Source organism: Diprion similis, chromosome 1 (assembly GCF_021155765.1).
Source record: "Diprion similis isolate iyDipSimi1 chromosome 1, iyDipSimi1.1, whole genome shotgun sequence".
Taxonomy (NCBI): Eukaryota; Metazoa; Arthropoda; class Insecta; order Hymenoptera; family Diprionidae; genus Diprion; species Diprion similis.
Window position 1 is genome coordinate 5964700 of NC_060105.1, and position 17836 is coordinate 5982535.

General features: G+C 38.7%; 1 protein-coding gene across 12 annotated transcripts in view; it reads right to left on the bottom strand.

Moving 5' to 3' along the window:
- LOC124409968 (serine/threonine-protein phosphatase 2B catalytic subunit 2-like) overlaps window positions 1-17836 on the bottom strand; it is a 105362-nt gene that overhangs the window by 38257 nt on the left and 49269 nt on the right. For all 12 annotated transcript variants that reach the window (XM_046888089.1, XM_046888081.1, XM_046888013.1 and 9 more), the window contains one exon: window positions 5325-5449. In XM_046888089.1, the coding sequence (XP_046744045.1) occupies window positions 5325-5449 (125 nt within the window). The remainder of the gene's footprint in view (window positions 1-5324; window positions 5450-17836) is intronic.

Here is a 17836-nt window from a genome sequence, read left to right on the forward strand (position 1 = left end):
CGCCTTGTTAATCGGGATTTACGGATTCCGGAGTTCCGCTCCTGCTGCGGGCGAGTCGTCGAAATTCGATTTTCTACAAACGTACTCAAGTACGAAGAAAATTGCAAGGACGCTAAAATTCTCGCCTGCATTTCATATTCATATTCATATTCGTATAAAAGTATTATGCAATTGCGCGATTTTTATTTATTTATTTTTTTTTTTTTTGGGAGTGGGGGGGGGGGTGCAGTTTGGACGGTATAAAATCATATCTATTTTTAAAAAGCTTCTCTTTTCTTTATTATTTATTATTCATAGTTTTAAGAACATTGGAGAATTTTTTCATTGAAATCAATCACAAAATGGCGGTATGGCACATATATGTATAAGCAAACGACCACGTTTTCAATTCAGTGACGCAAATTCCTCCGTCAATTTTTATCCGATGAAACTTGAAATTTTAAACCAATCTTTAAAACTTGTAAACTTGTTCATCGATTCGACCTCGTGGCTAGATTTTTGAATTTCAATCGCGAAATTTTGTTTTATAAATTTTTTTTACCAATTTTATGGTCGAAAAAAAAATTTTTAATTTCATAATCGTATCTGTTTGAAATTTTTTTTATATTTGTTTTTTGTTATTAATTTCGATGAAAAAATTCGAAAATGTTCTTAAAACTATGAGTAATAAATAATAAGAAAAACTTTCAAAAATAGGAATGATTTTAGACCGTCCAAGCTGTAAAACCCCCCCCCCTAATTATTAATTTTTTTTCACCCTATATGGAAGTTGCAGCGTATCGGCCAGCCTAATCGTGTATCGAGAAAGCCCGCGAAATCGAGAAGACTTCCGGCACCGCCTTCTCGACGCTTCCGGAATCCATCATTCTTTCCCCCGCACCTTCGCCTATCGCTTTAATAATACAGCCGGCCAAGACGGGCGCGATCTTACCGGAAGGGCTATTACATTATACGTACGTACGTATATTTCAACACTTATCTTAACGTGCGCACGCTCTGGTCTGATACTTCGTCCACTTTGTCGTTGTGCTTCCTTCCCTTAACCGCGGCAGAAATACGACAACCGAATATAGCAGAGGATCGGGATTGAAACGATCGAACTCTGATCCAGAGCGAGTGAAAAGTTGCTGATCCGTAATGTGGTTTTGGTTAAACTAGGAAGTCAGGGAAAAAGTCGAGGAATTTTTTGGCGGTATGGATCAAGAAGAAATTCAACTTCCATCGTGACGACGAAGCAAAATTTTATAAGAACGTTTTCATTTTTTTTTTTTTTTTATACGTGCTTGGTTTTATCGGTATTAAATAGATCGTAAATGGATTTATGAAAAACAATTGATTCGGAACTTTATTCATTGAATACTCCAATTAGTACTATTGGCTCGAATTTTCGACAGGGAAAATTTTTTCTTCCATTTTTGTTGGCATGCGCCATATTCTTATGCTGCAGATAAATACTTTAGTGAATTCTTGGAAAGATGCTGTTTTCTCATACACGTTTTGATTTCAATTTTATATTTTTTCAATAGCGTGTACTTGACGGTTTATCATCATTTTAGAGCATTTTTTATTGTTGGGTATATAGAGAAATGTAATTTTTTGGATTTTCATTTTTACGAAACGTCCTTCGTCCAAGTTTCTTTCTGCCTTCGTGATGTGTAGTGAAAATATCAAAGTAGCAGGAATTTTAACTCTGTAAAAATTCTTTATTTCAGAAACATTGAAATAAAATAGTTTAGAATTTCAAGTAATTACAGAGCTTTTGAAATTTCAGCATCTTTTTTTCCTTTATTACCGTTGTCCCGAATTTTAAACGATATTAATAAGATTAGAGCGAAATAACGATTTTTTCAAAAAATGCATCCTCAAAGTAGGTTAGATACGAACTTTGACCTAGTTATCATAATATATTCTTCCTCATCTCTTTTGTCCGATCGTTAAATTGATCTCGAATCAATTAATAACAGGACGTAAAGAAACTTTCAGAATTCCTCGTGGACTTCCGTTTGCGCCATTTGAGAGAAAATCAAGATAAAGAAATCTAACTCAAGCTGAAGATTATATGAGGTGTGATATAACCCATAAATTGTTAATGTGAGAGCATTTGCAAAATTGATCACGCCGCAGTTGAAAGGAAGTCGAGAGATCGAAGGATTAGACAAAAGTGGGAGAAGCGTTAGATTTTCACTCAAGTTTCTTCCTTTTCCTTGATTCCATCCATCCACTCGTGCAATATTCAGTTCGATTTGTGCCAAAGGCAGCCACACTTGCACAGAGACCGCCGCGCCGCGCTGTTTCCTTCCACTTTGTCGAGCTCAAAGCCGAGCAGCTTCGACGTTTTACTGCTGCGTATAAGCTACGCGTGATCTATATGTATATATTCGAACCTACTACACGCGTGTACATATTTTACGAGACTCTTGCAAAACTTTTACCGGCTTGATTTCGTTTCGTTCGGTTGCGCTCTGGAAGTTTCAGGTGGGACGACGACTGCTTGGCAGCGACAGTGTGAACCAGACAATATCGATGTCGCCCAAAACTACTTGCCAGGAGAATTTTAAGTCGCGATATCTTTTATCCCTTCAATGAAACACTTTTCTCTGTTCTATTGATTTCAGTAAATATTCAATTCCATAAATTCTATAATACTGTATTCCGATATGGAAATTGTAGAGTGAAAACGACTGAATCTACTAAATATTTAATTTGAAGCAACTTGAAACTATAAGCATCGATATTCAAGCTCTCGTTTGTAAATAAAGTATTTTTTACTATTGTATTTCTAAAGAGATCTTCGTCGTTTACGAATATATTATACGTAGCAATTCGTTAAATACTCGAAGCGCGACCTCCTCGTAATAAAATTGATAAATAAAGAACCGAGTCAGCAAGTCGAACAATTATTCTCTAATTGCACACTAAGCTGGAAGACAGAATATAACGAACGACCAAGTTTGAAAGTCTCTCCCGTTGAATTTCTCGGCGACCCCAAATTAGCAACAGCGTTTCAATCTCGACTGTAATCAAAACGTGAGACTGCAATTATATCAATGATTGATGCATAATTCTCCGGATGGAAAAGTTGTTCCAAATCCTTTTTCTTTCGAAGACGCTCCGAGATTCAGAGTTGAATTAATATCAGCAATTCGTTGTAGTTTCCATAATCGAAAATTTTACGTTTCCTAAGTTGAGATAAGTCTTTGCTCCAACTCGTTTTATTCACCCTCCGATTCCATCCCGCCGTCCGGCGTGACAAGATCACAGCATCAAGCGGCCTCGGTAAAATTGTCTGTCTAAAATGGGCGCAGTTTGAAGAATGTTGTGCAAAAGTAATTAATCAAAAGTGCTCGGAGCTCGTTACACGCTTGAGGCCAAATTTTATGCCGATGAAATTATATGTACACACCTTACGCTACATGTATGTGCGAGAGAGAGGGAGAGTAGCTACGACCGGATACAAAGATCGTAAAAAAGTTTGTCTATGACTCAAGCCGAGAAAAAAACGTTCGCCAAGCTTAAACGTAACCTTTCTTTTATTATACAATAATAAAAAATCAATTCTCTCGAATAATTTATTGTTGGTCTCGTCATTGCTCTGGCAGAAAATAATGAAGACAACTGGTCTCAGTTTGTATTGACCGCAGTTTATTGAGATACTGGAAAAAAAGAGATTATTTTTTGCGAAAGGCTGCGCTGATCCATCGATCATGCGCTCGATGGTCTATTCTCGTGACTTTTCACCGCTCTGTAGAACGAATCAACCGCGAGAAGTTGGCAAACGGCGAATTGGCCCCCCTCCTATCCTTTCCCACGCCACCTTGTCGAACCCCAAAAATTTACGCGGTCAATTGACTGCTCCGCAGCCTGGCATCCGCCTTTCGTTATCTCCTCTGTCAATTATTGGCCGCCGGATCCGCCCTCTTCCTATACACATATTTTCTGAAAAGGAATTATACCTACCTGTCGATAGATTACGTTATACGTGACTTTGGAACTTAGTGCTGGTTGAAAAACGATTATCAAAATCGAATTCCTAATTTCTTATAATTTTGCTAAAGAAATTCAGAGGCCATTCATTATATATCGGCTAATTTTAGGACTTGGTAAAGGATTCAAAATTCTCCCTCCGACGAAAATTTACCAGCATTTTCCTTGGATGGAAATGAATTTTACCGAAATATACAAGTACTCTGAAAATAGGGGCAAAGGCGAGAATTGTCGAGACAAAAATTTGCTCAAACTTGCCTGTGGCTGGCCAAGAAACGTCGCTTTTCATATCCAATTAGTCGAACGAGTGTACCTCATACACAAGTTTTCGATAAAAAGCACCGGTGGTTTTGTTTATCAATTTTCAGCCCTCCGGTATTTATTCTTCTTCTTTTTCTTATTCGTTCATTAGACTCTCTTCAATAAACTTTCTCTTCAATAAAACTCTCGTCACTAATTCAATAACTTTCAACTAAATCTGTGTAAAGTATTTATTCCAACTCAAGAATAAAACGAAGAATTACAATTCGACTCTCTTTCCTGTTCTCTGATAAAAAAAAAGTTTTTCCTCAAATTTCAAGACCTACTTTACCACATGAGTAATAATTCTGTGAATAATAATTTACGGAGTAAAAAACAACGGGAAAAAACAATGAAACAACAAACACAAGATATGGAAGCAAAAAAAAGAAAAAAAAAAGTAACGAATGCAGGTTCGCAAAGAATACGAAGGAGGCGCGTAAGGAAGGAAGGGAACTAATCAAACAGCTTTTCCGACTGCAGTAATGGGTGAAGCAGGTGAAGGAGGAGGAAAGGAAGGAAGGGAAGGAAGGAAGGGGAGGAAGGGTTCCTCGGCTATAAAGTGAGAAAAGCGCAAACTTCGCCGAATTCGCCGTTATAAGCCGGAGGAAATGTTCTTTCTGAAATACGAAGTCGTAAGATATTAGGGTGGAGCAAGGGAATCCTCAAAGTTTGTTCGAGGGTCTAAGGAGGCAGGCGTTGGTGCCTGATAGGGATCCTCGCGATAGTAGGTAGGCACCTACCCTTTGCTAACGTACCGTTGCACGATTCCAAGTTACTCCCGAATAATTACGGAACGAACAATCGAATCGATTCCTCGCTTCCTCCGATTTTAGTGTAAGAGAGAAAAAAAAGGAAGACAATAATACGTCGCATTGAAGAATCCGTTATAAAATCTGAAATCAGTTTCATTGTTTCCCCCAATAATATCACCTTTTCACGTCCATCTAGTCTATGTTTAACAATAATTATGCGTAAATATGTTACATAATAAATCTGTTTGTGGGCGTAATTGAGGCGTTAAAGAATAAGACACTCACCTCGATACTGAAGTAACCTCTATCTACGTAATCGCCGAGGAATAGGTATTTCGTCGAAGCGGGGGGTCCTCCGACTTCAAATAATTTCATCAAATCGTAAAATTGACCGTGGATGTCGCCGCAAACTGAAATCAAAAATTTCACACACACTCATAATTTCGGAGCATTTATCGACATCGTCGATTTATATCTTTAGCTCATCCTCCTGATTTACTCATTGATCGAATTTCACAATTTCAAATTTCCTTATTGTCATTCATTTTCAGGCTTGAAGAAACAAAAAACTGTTTTTTCCTCCAAACGATTCGAAATGAGATGTCGATAAAATCTTCGTAGCTTTACAGCTACCCACTTTATCTTGCACATTCCCTGATCTAATTTACATATATAATTTTAATCTTGGAAATTGGTTTTTGGTTTCATTGTGCAAATAATTTCATTTTCGAGAATGGTTTTCGAGATATTGCGGTTAGAGTGATTGATAAATTCAAACTGGATGAGTCACCTTTTAGAATTTCGCTAACGAGTTCCGGTTTCACGACGCTTCGTTTGAGGCTAAAAACTAACTTTCGAAGGGTACGTAAGAAGAAAAAAAAAAGTTAAAAAAAACACCACGATACACACACACACACACACACATTGACACACGAATCCTAGATATTAGATAATCTATTTAACGACGTGCCTGACCTTGGCCTGGAATCACTTGTTAATTTATCCTTTCCTTAATAATCTTCCTCTCTCTTATTTTTCGTTAAACTTCGCACAAGAGAGAATAGCTAGGCTTAGCTGCGTGAAATCCTGCTGTTTCACATGGCCGTTACATGAATATATATATATATATCGATTCTTGCGACATTAATATACTGCAGCAGTTTGCTGTAAGGCTGCGACAATTTTCCACTTTTCCGCGTCCGTTATTGCCTGCGGAATTCTCTCCGAATCCGAGACGTCGAATCCCAACAGTTTAAATATTATTTTCCTTTTTCTTTATTCATGACAGTTCAGGCTATCGAATTACCGAAGAAGAGAAGAAAAAAAAAAAAAAAAAAAAAAAAACAGATTGTGTGAGTAACGAATCGACGATAAGACAACAAAATCTGTGCAAATCTGTGCAAATCTGTGCTTGAAAAACTGACACCATGTACTAGGTGCCTATATACATGTATACGGATCACGTTTACATGGTACGTATAAAAAAGGCAGATTATCGTTGTTACAAGACGCAGGTACGTGCCTCCAATTTGCGAAACGTGTAAATCAATACCTTCGACGTCGAGGGGATGAATGTCAATAATTTGTATAAACGTAAAAGTTAATGGCGCGTGTAACGTAAAACGTATTAAAGGTGATATAGGATGATAAATAAAGCATAATGGTGTAACGTTCGCGCGATGAGAGGTGCCGGAGAATAGAGCGAGTCGTGATGATATATCGGGCGCCGTCGCCTCGTTAATTGGACGTCGCGACGCCTTGCAGGCGCCTCTATTACCCTTCGCGCGCAGTTATGCCTCTATCCATGGGCAAAAATTTTCACCTTTCTTGCGAGCCTACGCTCGACGATTTCCTTATCCACATTTTCGACATCCCTTTTCTTTCCCATTAACCGCGAGCGAATCTACGTAGAAAGTGCCGGTGTATGAATAACATGAAACTTAAAAAATGTCGACCAATTTGAAACTGGATGGAAATGACGAACGATCGATAAGAAGTGTTAAGAGAAATTCGTGTAAAAATGAAAAATTGAATTGTGTGAGGGAAATTTTTTTTCGGAAAAATCGAGTTTGCAAAATTTGGTTTTAGTCGGCCTTTGATACTAGTTGAAACGTGGCTGAAAAGTTCAACAAACGATAATCAACCCTTTTTCTTTCTCTCTTTCTTCTCGCCTCAACGTTGTCGCTGCTGGTTTCATGACCCACGCGTTCGCACATCAGCTGGAGGCGGAAAAATATATTTCGCAGAATTAGCGAGAGTTAAAAGAGCCAATTTAAAGTTGACACTTGCTTCTGGATGCAGATTAGGAGACGGCTTTTTAATTGCACGGGTTATTCAATTACGGCCGGGCTCGTCTTTCTCAATCGAGAAAACTGTGTAAGATGAGAGTTGGCTGAACCTCGTATATTTGATCTTACTCGACTTTTCACGTACAGTATGGATATTGTATGTACATATATATACACTAGGGTGGCGCAAAAAAACCAACTAATTTTTTTTTTTTTTTTGAGTCTCGTGTGACAAAATCTTAGTTTTTGATGTTTCAAGAGCCCACTCCAAACGACAGTTCAAAAAAAAAAAATTTTAAGATGTCGCTCCACATGTTTTAAAACGTCAAAAATCGATTTTTTTAATATTTTTTTTTAATTTTTTTTCTCGTGACGGTATAATTTTATAGACAAAAAAAAAAAAAATAAGTTTCAGTTCAAAATTTGAATCTTGAAAGGTCGCTCATAATTTTTTTTTTCAATTTTTTGGTGCATTTCTTTAGATCTTTTCGAGCGACCTTTTAATATTCACATTAAAATTTCATACATTTTTTTTCTTTAATTTAGTAAGAAAGAATCGATAACAATACACCACGACATGAATTAAAAATCAAACAAAATACTGAAAGTATAATTTTTTTAATTCAATTTTTTGACGATTTTTGACGTTTTAAAAAATGTTGAGCTGTCCTTTGGAGTGGGCTCTTAAAACATCAAAAACTAACATTTTGTCACACGAGACTCAAAAAAAAAAAAAAAAAGTCGGTTTTTTTGCGCCACCCTAATATATACATATATACAGAGCAATTTCTATTAGAGTTATAATTATCGTTGCGTGCGGCTCAAAGTAAGTCCTTATTATTCATAAACATACTTAGGATATAGAAGTTCAAATCAGCCCGACGTATAGTTTGTCCTTGTGATTATTCTGCCGAGTAATAAGAATAACGCACGCTGATTACAGAGGATTGTTCGGATAGCGTTGGATGGGGCGCGGGAAAAAGAGGGAGGCAGAGATAAAGAGAAAGAGAAAGAGCTGCATGGGTGCAAAATTGTGAACTTTTATACACCCAACTCGAGCGGTCGCATCTCTCGTCGTTGAAACGACGTCGTTCCCAAGACTCGTAACCGGAAGAAACGAGCTGCTATATTTCGTTTTCGAAGATAATATTGTTCCTGCGGAATTGGATCGTTCGTCGTTCTCACCGCGTTTGCCGGGATTGAAAGTGGGAAACGCACTTGACGACTACCGAATCATAAACCGCTGTGCAAGCCGCGACGAAACGCCTTCGTATACGTATAATATAACTCGAGGCTTTTTTCTCGTGGCTGTGATCGATCCTTTCGAAACGAAAAAACCTAGGAACCGAAACCCGCCACTTTGTCTGCAGGCACCTGCCCCTTATTTCAACACCGAATGCCAACGTGGATTATAATCGAAAATTCAACGCGAGGAGAGTGTTTCTGAATTCAATTTGCTCGCAATTCTCTATTACGATCATTCAAATACATCAGGAACAGCACTCGTCTCCTTGTCAACGACTGGTTGGGACCAAACCCATGGGTTTAACGGATGTGACAGGGGCTCATGGCGATTCTAGTCTGTCGTCGATACGAGAGGTAATTTTGTCATGCGTGTAAACAGACCCATGGTTGTCAGAAGTCACCTGTTGTCGCCATGGGAATTCGTCGATTTGGTCAATCACAATTTTCATCTGCGTCACAGCGATCGAATCGAGGGTGAAAGTTAAAGTGCGATTGACAGTCGTGAAGTCCTGCGATCGAAATCGGAGAAAAAACGGAAACTTCGCTGCATTTCTATCAGAACTTCATCGATCAGTAAAGATTAGTGCTTGACGAGGAATGTGAATCGAAGTCTGAATCAAGTAAATTGGGAAAAAAGAAAAAAACCTAACGTTAACGTATCGAAATGTTGAAACAAAAAATGAATATTTCGCATCTTCAGAATAACCGAAGACGTTGAATTTACGTAATCTCAGTATATTGATAGTCAGTTAACGGTTTGCTAAATTTCAGGTAGTAATCATAAAGTTGCAAAAATCCTAAAGTTGCTTGTCATAATTTACGAAAATAATTTTACGTCTTGAGCTTTTTCCACTCCTCCGATAGCTTTTTTGATTCCGGCTGACTCTTCATGATCGGATCCTTAAATTAAACATGGAGTTTAATCTTCCTCCGCGAGTATCCTGCGTAAAGTTCGACACGTCCATTGACGAGGCTCGTAAAAATGAAGGGCCGTCTGGCCGTCTGCTTCGCAATCAGATTCGAAAGCCAAAGCTCGAATCAAGTAGGTAGTATAAGGCAGTCCTTAGAGAATCTCCTAGGCGGAGTTAAGCCTAATCGCACGTGCCGCAAGCCTACCTAATTGAACGCTAATCCTTAGCTTACACGACCGCTCCTCACCGTTTCACCATCCGCGGAGGTCGGAAGCTTTGGAATTCCATTGTGCGACCTAACCGTACACAAGCATCTCGTTATAATCTGGAAACCGCGACTCTGATTGGCCGCTCGATTAGCCGCATCTACGCTCCTCGGGATCCGGATGCACGGCATGTCATTTCGTTCAAATTTAAGCCCCGAAAGCTCTGCCGCTGCTTTCGCGCATTCGTATTACACGAAATACGATTATTATTTTTTTCTTACAATTCAAAGTCGGACAAGGGGATGCAAAACGTGGAACGAGGTCGACGATGACGTAATCCAGCGAGGGCAAATATCACGGAGGTTCGTTTTTTCAAACGGGTGAATACGAAATACAATAAGAAACGATCTTTTGAATCGTTATATCTCAGAAACTTTTACACGAACGTCAGTTAACAACGGATGAAAATAAACGAGAAATGAAATCAGGACGTGACGCCGTCTGCTCTTCACGCAGATTCTAACGCATACAAATAACCGTAATACTACGTGCAGGTGTTAAGTTGCACGCACACAGCATCCGGTTGTGGATGATGCCCCAAGTAATTATTAACCAGGGTATATGTATATATATATATATATATAAGTATATACATACATGTGCAGATATATCTTTATCCCATGCGTACAGTTAATCGTTTATTTACCTCGTTATTTACGCTGCGCGATCGCGAACACAGGCGTACAAACACACCATATTTGTACAAGGGACGACTTTCTCGCCATAAATTACCTTGTAACGGCAATCAAAACGTCTCCTATCTCGTTGCAACAAACCGATTCGCTTGACAACTATCCGTACGATGAACGAAACTTACCTCCTCTTCAAAATAAAATTCACCAAAGTATAATCTTCATCTTTTCTCTATATGAATTTAACATTTACTTACGACTTTGTACGTATCTAATACGTGGTGATAGATGAGTGATAAAACTATTGGCGTAGGTACGATTCGTATGGAATAGTTACTCAAAATTGCGATATTATCAATGTGATATATAATTCATACGAACATAATCTGAAAAAAAGTAATTCATGTTTTTCTGGTTGTATTCTTATTTTTTTTATTTCATTATCATTTTTTTTTTCCTACGTGTTCAGGAAAAACTTGGTATTGCAAAATATTTTTTTTCGAATGCCGAGAGATACGAATCAAATTTTCAAACCTACCAACGTACCGTGTTTACGGAGGGATGATTATCATTTGCTTTGAAAGAGATTGCGATAAACGAGGTCGGTCGGCGTGTTGAGGTTAATATCGCGTTGAGGAAAGGTAGCTAGGGAAGATATTTTCTTCTCGTATTCAACGAACGGCCAGGCGGAGGATTCCGTGAAGATATTTAGTCGAAGGGGGGTAAAGAAATGTTGGTAAATATTACAAATGTCGGTGGGAAGTTAGTTCGGAGGTAATCCGAGGAGATCAAAAGATCGAGAGATCAAAAGATCGTTTCTTGCAATTCCAGCTTAGGTACAAGTTTAACGTACCTATATATCTATAGTCGGCGAGGCAACGTGTAAGGACGCTTTTAACTTTACGCTTCGCCAAATTCACCCGAGGAATTCGCGACATTTTAACAATCGTTTGTTTCCTCTTTGAATATTCGCAAGCTTTCCTTTATTTCTCGGTATTATTATCATTGTTGTTGCTGTCGTTGTTTTTGTTAATATTTCGTTATTATCTTGAAGAAAACTATCTATACAGATACTTCGGTATTTTTTATTTTTTTTTTGTTCATATTCATGATTTTTCAAACATTTTTTTTTTTACCGCGTTTCGTTAATTTTACATTAGATATGTGCAGCGATTACAACGGTACAATTTATCAACTTACAATTATACAGCTTTGTTTCGTTTTATACGCATTGCTGAGTATATACCTACCATAAAATTGTATGCTTATAAAATATAATATCCCACCTTTAACCACCGAAGCTCTGGGGAAAAGAGGTTTTTTTCAACCACAATTTAGACGCTTTTCTCTAAAGCCGCAAATTCGCCGGGTGTGAACATCAGGCTCACTTTTACTTTTTAATTCGAAAAAGAAAACTCTTTTTAAAATAGGAGCGGGGCAACCGCCTCCGCCTTAATTATACTAAAATTTGTTTCCCGAAGAGTTTTACACAGCTAACGACCTGCGAAAAAACGACGCCTTTTTCCTCCGTATTCTTGCAAGCTCGTTCAACTTTCACATGATATCGCATGGTTGGCAAAAATCATGAACTAATAGCTTGAATGTAGATTTATACCAAGAAAAATACGAATCATTTCAATAACAGGCCGAGATGATCGAAGGAAACTGAACGAAAGTTGGCCGGATTTTCACCGCATTTTGGAGTAATTAGGGTGGATGGAAATTCGATTTACGATTTTACTGGAACAACGGAGCGTGACAGAATTATACGATTGATCGGATCGGACAAAAATTGCATTCGTATGATATTCTGAGAGAGAGAGAGAGATAAAGAGAGACGGCCGCTGATTAATCAGCGTATAATAATTCATGCGCCGCGTATTTTCACTTTGTAACTCATCTACCCCCCCCCCCCCCCCCCCCCCGGGTTCGTATGTTTTCAAAATTCCGGACTATGCCGTTGTTTTGCCTCCGAAGCCATGCAGGGATGGATGCCTGCCGCACCGGCGTAGAGCTCGAGGAATGTTTAATTATTCAGTATCCATTTAACAACTCCGCGGGAGACCCGCGGGATACCCTCGGGCCCAGTAAATACCCGGGAAAACCGGAGGAACCGGCCGAAACTGTGTAACGTCTACGGAGGCATAGGTACAATATGTGTATGGGGTATTCTAAGCCAATTCGACCTGGGTTTTACCCTTGGTCTCTCAAATTTTGCGCGCGATTTTCTCTACGATTGTTCTCACTTTGAAAGGTAGTCGGTTTTTTTTTCAACTCAATTTGAATTTTCTACAATTTTTAGAAATGATTTTATTGAGCGACCAACATTAAAAATTTGGAAAAATTTGGAAAAATCTTGCGTTAGATATCAACATTTTTAAGATTGGTTTCGTTCAAGATTTTCCCAGAAAAAAAACGTTAAAAAAATTAGAAGCGAAAGTCATTTTACTATGGATGGTTACTGGAATATTTTTATGTCATATCGGATTTTTGAAAATTTTTTCAGATTTTTTTGAACCATTTTACGATTTGCAATTTTTTGCATCAGCAAAATGAAGAGGAAAACAAATGTCTTGCGAAAGATGTGTAAAAAAAATTTCGAAAATCCGATGTCACATATGAAAATGTTTCAGCAACCATCCATAGTGAAATGACTTTCGCTTCTAATTTTTTCACATTTTCTTTCAGAAAGCTTAAAAATTTTGATATCTGACGCGAATTTTGCTGAATTTTTTCAAATTTTTAATTTTGGTTGGTCGATAAAATCGTTTTTAAAAATTGTAGAAAACTGAAATGGAGTTGCAAAAAAAAAAAACGAGTACCTTTCAAAGTGAGAATAACCGTAGAGAAAAAATCGCATGCAAAATCTGAGAGATCAAGGGTAAAACCCACGTCGAATTGGCGTGGAATACCCGGTATATGTACACGCATGTCTGTGTGGAATGTGTATTGTGTCCGTGAAATATTGGCACTTGTCTGTATAATCATACGCCATGCATATGGATAGAGACTCAAGACCCCGCGCAACCCTTATTTATAATACAAGACAAGATTACCGCGTCTCGCGTAAATTCTTCGAAACTTTGGAAATTTCGGGGTTTCTCGCATCTTGAAAATATATGCTATTATCGTAGACATAGTGCAGGTGTATCTGAATTACCTCTATAACGATCCTTTACTCTCATCGTTGATTCTGAGATAAATTTCTGTAGTGCAGTTATCGCTGAATACTTCGCAGTACGGTTCTAGATTATCTTCACATTTTTATTATGTATAATCGAAATATGTGCTAGAGTTTCGGGGTACAAAGTGAAAATGAAGTTAGTAACTGTAGATAAAAAATTCCAGTAAGTGTTACTGCTCTCGTTGATTATTTATGGTCACTATGTTTTATCGTTACTTGTACTACGACAATTTGTTGTAAGGGATGCAAGAATAAATTGGTGTCGAAGTCTTGTTTAGCTAGAAAAATTTACTCAACTGTAGAGAATCAGCGTTAAACGTTGCCTATCGTTGACAATTACTTACTTGTGTATAAATCGTTTCTCTTATTACAAAATATCAACATTTTTCTCCCCCGTATTATCGACGGTAAATTTTCCGCACCTTTCTCTATCCTCTTCTCTCCTTTTCTGTTTATCGTGCAAACCTCGGAGTCGCAGGACTCGTACACGCTATATTATAGCCTCTGATATATCGGATAATGAGAGCCAGGTGCGCCTTTTTTGCATTCGCATTAACTTGTCGAGATTAACCATTATAATTTCAACCCTTATCCTTATCCGCGAACCTTTCACACGTATTTTAGGCAAACGTACGTACGTACACACTCACGTTTTTTCCGAGGCTAGCCTGCCTCGACCCTGATTGACCCAGGTTGACCTCGGCTCGTTTTTCACTTCGGTAGGTAGTACACAACGCCGCCAGGGCTGCATAAAGCGAATTTCGTATCGCGGTTATACCAACTTTTATTTTCTCTCAAATGTTTTCACTCTGCCCTTTTTTTTAATGTTTTTTTTTATTTAGGTATATAGATATTTTTATTTTCTTAACGAAGTTCAAGTTCTCGGAATCGTTACTTCGCGACTATATGCTGGTCATTATTATCTAATTACAAAATAGTGTTTTTTCTTTCTTTTTTTTTTCATGTCCCAAAGTTTCGTTGCCATATTAAACACCATATTTTCCGAACGATCTGAGAATAATTTTACTGTCTCTTTGTTACACCGTTTTTAAAACGCTAATTGTACGGTGTTGTGTTTTCTGAAAGAAAACCATAAAAACCAGAAACCGAAATTCGAAATTCGAAATTCGTCAGGTTTCCCTAGGACAGACAAAACAGTAAATAATTTTTTTAACACTCTATCATAATGCCAAGGGCGTTGAAATTTCTCGGTGAAAAAGCTCATCACACCCTTAATACAAGGTACAAGTTGCGAGCAATTGCACGGCGATAGAAAGCATCAAAGCTGTGCGGGGAGACGGTAGGAAGCATAATTTGTTTCAAGCAGCCGTCCGACGAAGAGGATAGACTGCGTGGGTAAGGTTAATCGAAAATCGATCAGGAATTGATTAGCTATAATCTCTATATCGATGGCAGCGCCATTCTGAGGTGTTTTTTTTTTTCTCTTATTATTTCATGCCTCCCCCCCCCCCCCCCCCGGCCAACCAACCACCCCAACCTCCGCAACGAGCCGACCGATAGTTTTCCGCGACTTTAACCGTCTGACTTTCATTGATAATTGACGTCGTTTAACGAGCGTTTCTACAGACCGAGGCAGAGGTTAGCCAAGGGCGTTAAAACCTGATCGGGCAATTATTTCTTCGTTTCGTATTCCTCCTTTACCCCCGTTTCTTACCGCGGTTTAATCAGATCGCAGAGTTGTTATACACTCAACCAGGCGTTAGTACCTAATATTTATTATGCGTTGTATACTTTTCGTCTCTAGCTGTGTGAGATGGCAGCGAATTTTCTTATTGAGAAAATTTCATAAAAGTAGAAAGAAAACAATTATACTCTAATCGCAAGCACTTTCTAATTTCAATTTATCTTGAGCACTGCAGTGGTTATCACAATCGCTATTGAAATGTGAGATTGATTTTTGTTTTTATTTATTTATTTTTTTGCCGTGGTGGATATTAAAATGAATATACATGAATTGTATGAAAAGCTTGGATGATCCGTGTCACTCGGCGAATTCGTCGGGGTTTAAAATTAAGCTCGTAAAAGCAGCGGGGAGACGTAAAGCTTGATTCGCAGTTGGCGGAGGTGGTGGTGGTGGTGGTGGTACTTTGCCTTTGATTTTTCTGAAAAGCCTTTCAGTCGAAACCCGGTGTAACCTCGACAATGAGATAGAATGAGAGCCGACAGAGGAAGTCGGAACTTAAACGGCAATTGAGAACAACCGTTTCTCATTTGGCGCACGTTCGTTAGTGAATGCAATTAGGCGAAGGAATCCGGCCCCATCCTCGAAGCAATTCTCCCCCTCCAGCCACCCCCCCTCGAATTAGACTCTCGACTCGAACGACTCGCGGCTCGGTTTGGGGGAGGTACGGAGATTTCGGGAACGATGATTAAACCTGCGAATCCCCTGGCGGGATGGGACCATGAAAATTCATCCCGCCGCGTATAATAGCCAGGTACATACATGGATATACGGGAGTCTACGTGAAAAATCTCGGCAAATTGACACGGCTAGGGCTGGATCATCGACTCGACTCTTTCCGCGTATCCTGATGGCGAGTTTTTCATCATCATCACGTCTGCAAACCGAGGCGCCTTTCGTTCAGGGAAATCATCAGAGGTATATTGTAAATTTAATAGCTGAGGAATGAATTTTCAACGAATCGAGATCAAATTTGAAGATTTAAATTTTGTCTGAAATTACGAGCGAAGGGATTTAGATGACTGACGTTATTGCGAATTACTGATTGACATCACACGATAGCCTGGAATTAGAAGTAGACGCGGAAGAGTCATGGAAATTACTGTAATTTTAATGTATGAAAATCACTTGGTACAAAACCAAAAATCAGGGAAAGGTAAGAAGAGAATCTATAGAAATCACTCGAAATTGACGTCGATCAATTTGAAATAATTTATTCGATGCCACGTACCTACAGTACACCACGACGACACCACAGCCCGCATAGTTATCAACTTTCGTTTTCCATCCTCCATGGTGCAAGAGGATTCGCTCGGTTTCTCGCCCACGCCCAGTTTCCGTTATACCGCAAATGTACGCGAATTTTCCCCAGCGAAGGATATTCGGTGGGTACATCAGACGAGACGCCTCTCATAATTCCAACCCCGCGGCATTCGAGATACCTTCCAGAAGTTCGTTCTCCCCCTTGCCGGCTTCTATTTCTCCCTCCCTCTCTCTCTCTCATTTTCTCTGTCTTCTTAGAGAAAATTAGTTCATTATATGAATATGTTAAAAGCATTCATTGTAAGTTAAATTAGGTAAGTGCAATATATGCGTAAGATTGACATGTGATATTATGCACAACGGATTGCTGAGAAAACTAATAAATATCAATCAATCAGTCAATCAATCTCTCCATAAGTACAAAGTGAAATTTTCATCTCGGCGTTTTCCCCGCATCCGCTTCACGGTACAAAGCCAATCATATGACGGAGAATTTATTTAAGACCATCAACCCTGAGCCCGTCGATTCCTGACGTTCCCTCAGGCTTCGCCGTCGCGACGCTCCGCCTGATCGACAGACTTTCCTGGCTCCTTATCTACCTGGGATAAGGATATAGGGGGCTAGCCTTCTAAACCTTCTACTGCCTCGGCGAAGCTGAACCAAAGTGTCACGGGTTCAATCTCTCGAAAACGGGGTTTAAATTCTCGAGAAATCGAGTGAAGGAGAGAGAGAGAGAGAGAGAGAGAGAGATTCCAGGAGGGCGTTGGGAAAACCGGGCGAATGCCTCCTCCAAGTTTTTATTTTTATTTTATCCCTCTTCTCAAGGAGAACCACATCGCTGGAATCAGGATTTCTCTCCCATGACTCGATAGAGAATTTTAAACGAAATTTCAATCTGAACTATGGCGAAAGGGCGAACGTATACTTTCAACTCACGTGGTCAAGTCCGTTGACTCGTCGATGATTGTCGTATGATTAATCGAAAAATGGCAAGAATTTATTTTCTGCTTTTTTTTCAGAAACATAACTATGCATCGAGTAATCTTACAAAATTGTTGCATAAAATCTGTACAGAATACCGAAAATTATTCTCTTACAAAACCGTTGATATTCTTTAACTTTTACTACAAGGAAAATAAGTTTCTTGCGAATCGAAAATTTTTTAAACTATAAATATCATCTAATCACCCTTAACCTACTGCGTTAACAAGGTAATATAACAGTATTTTTTTCTTTTCTTCTTACTTTCTTCTTGAGATATAACGAATTTTGTAAATTTAATTGTCCAACTTGGACCTACAAACT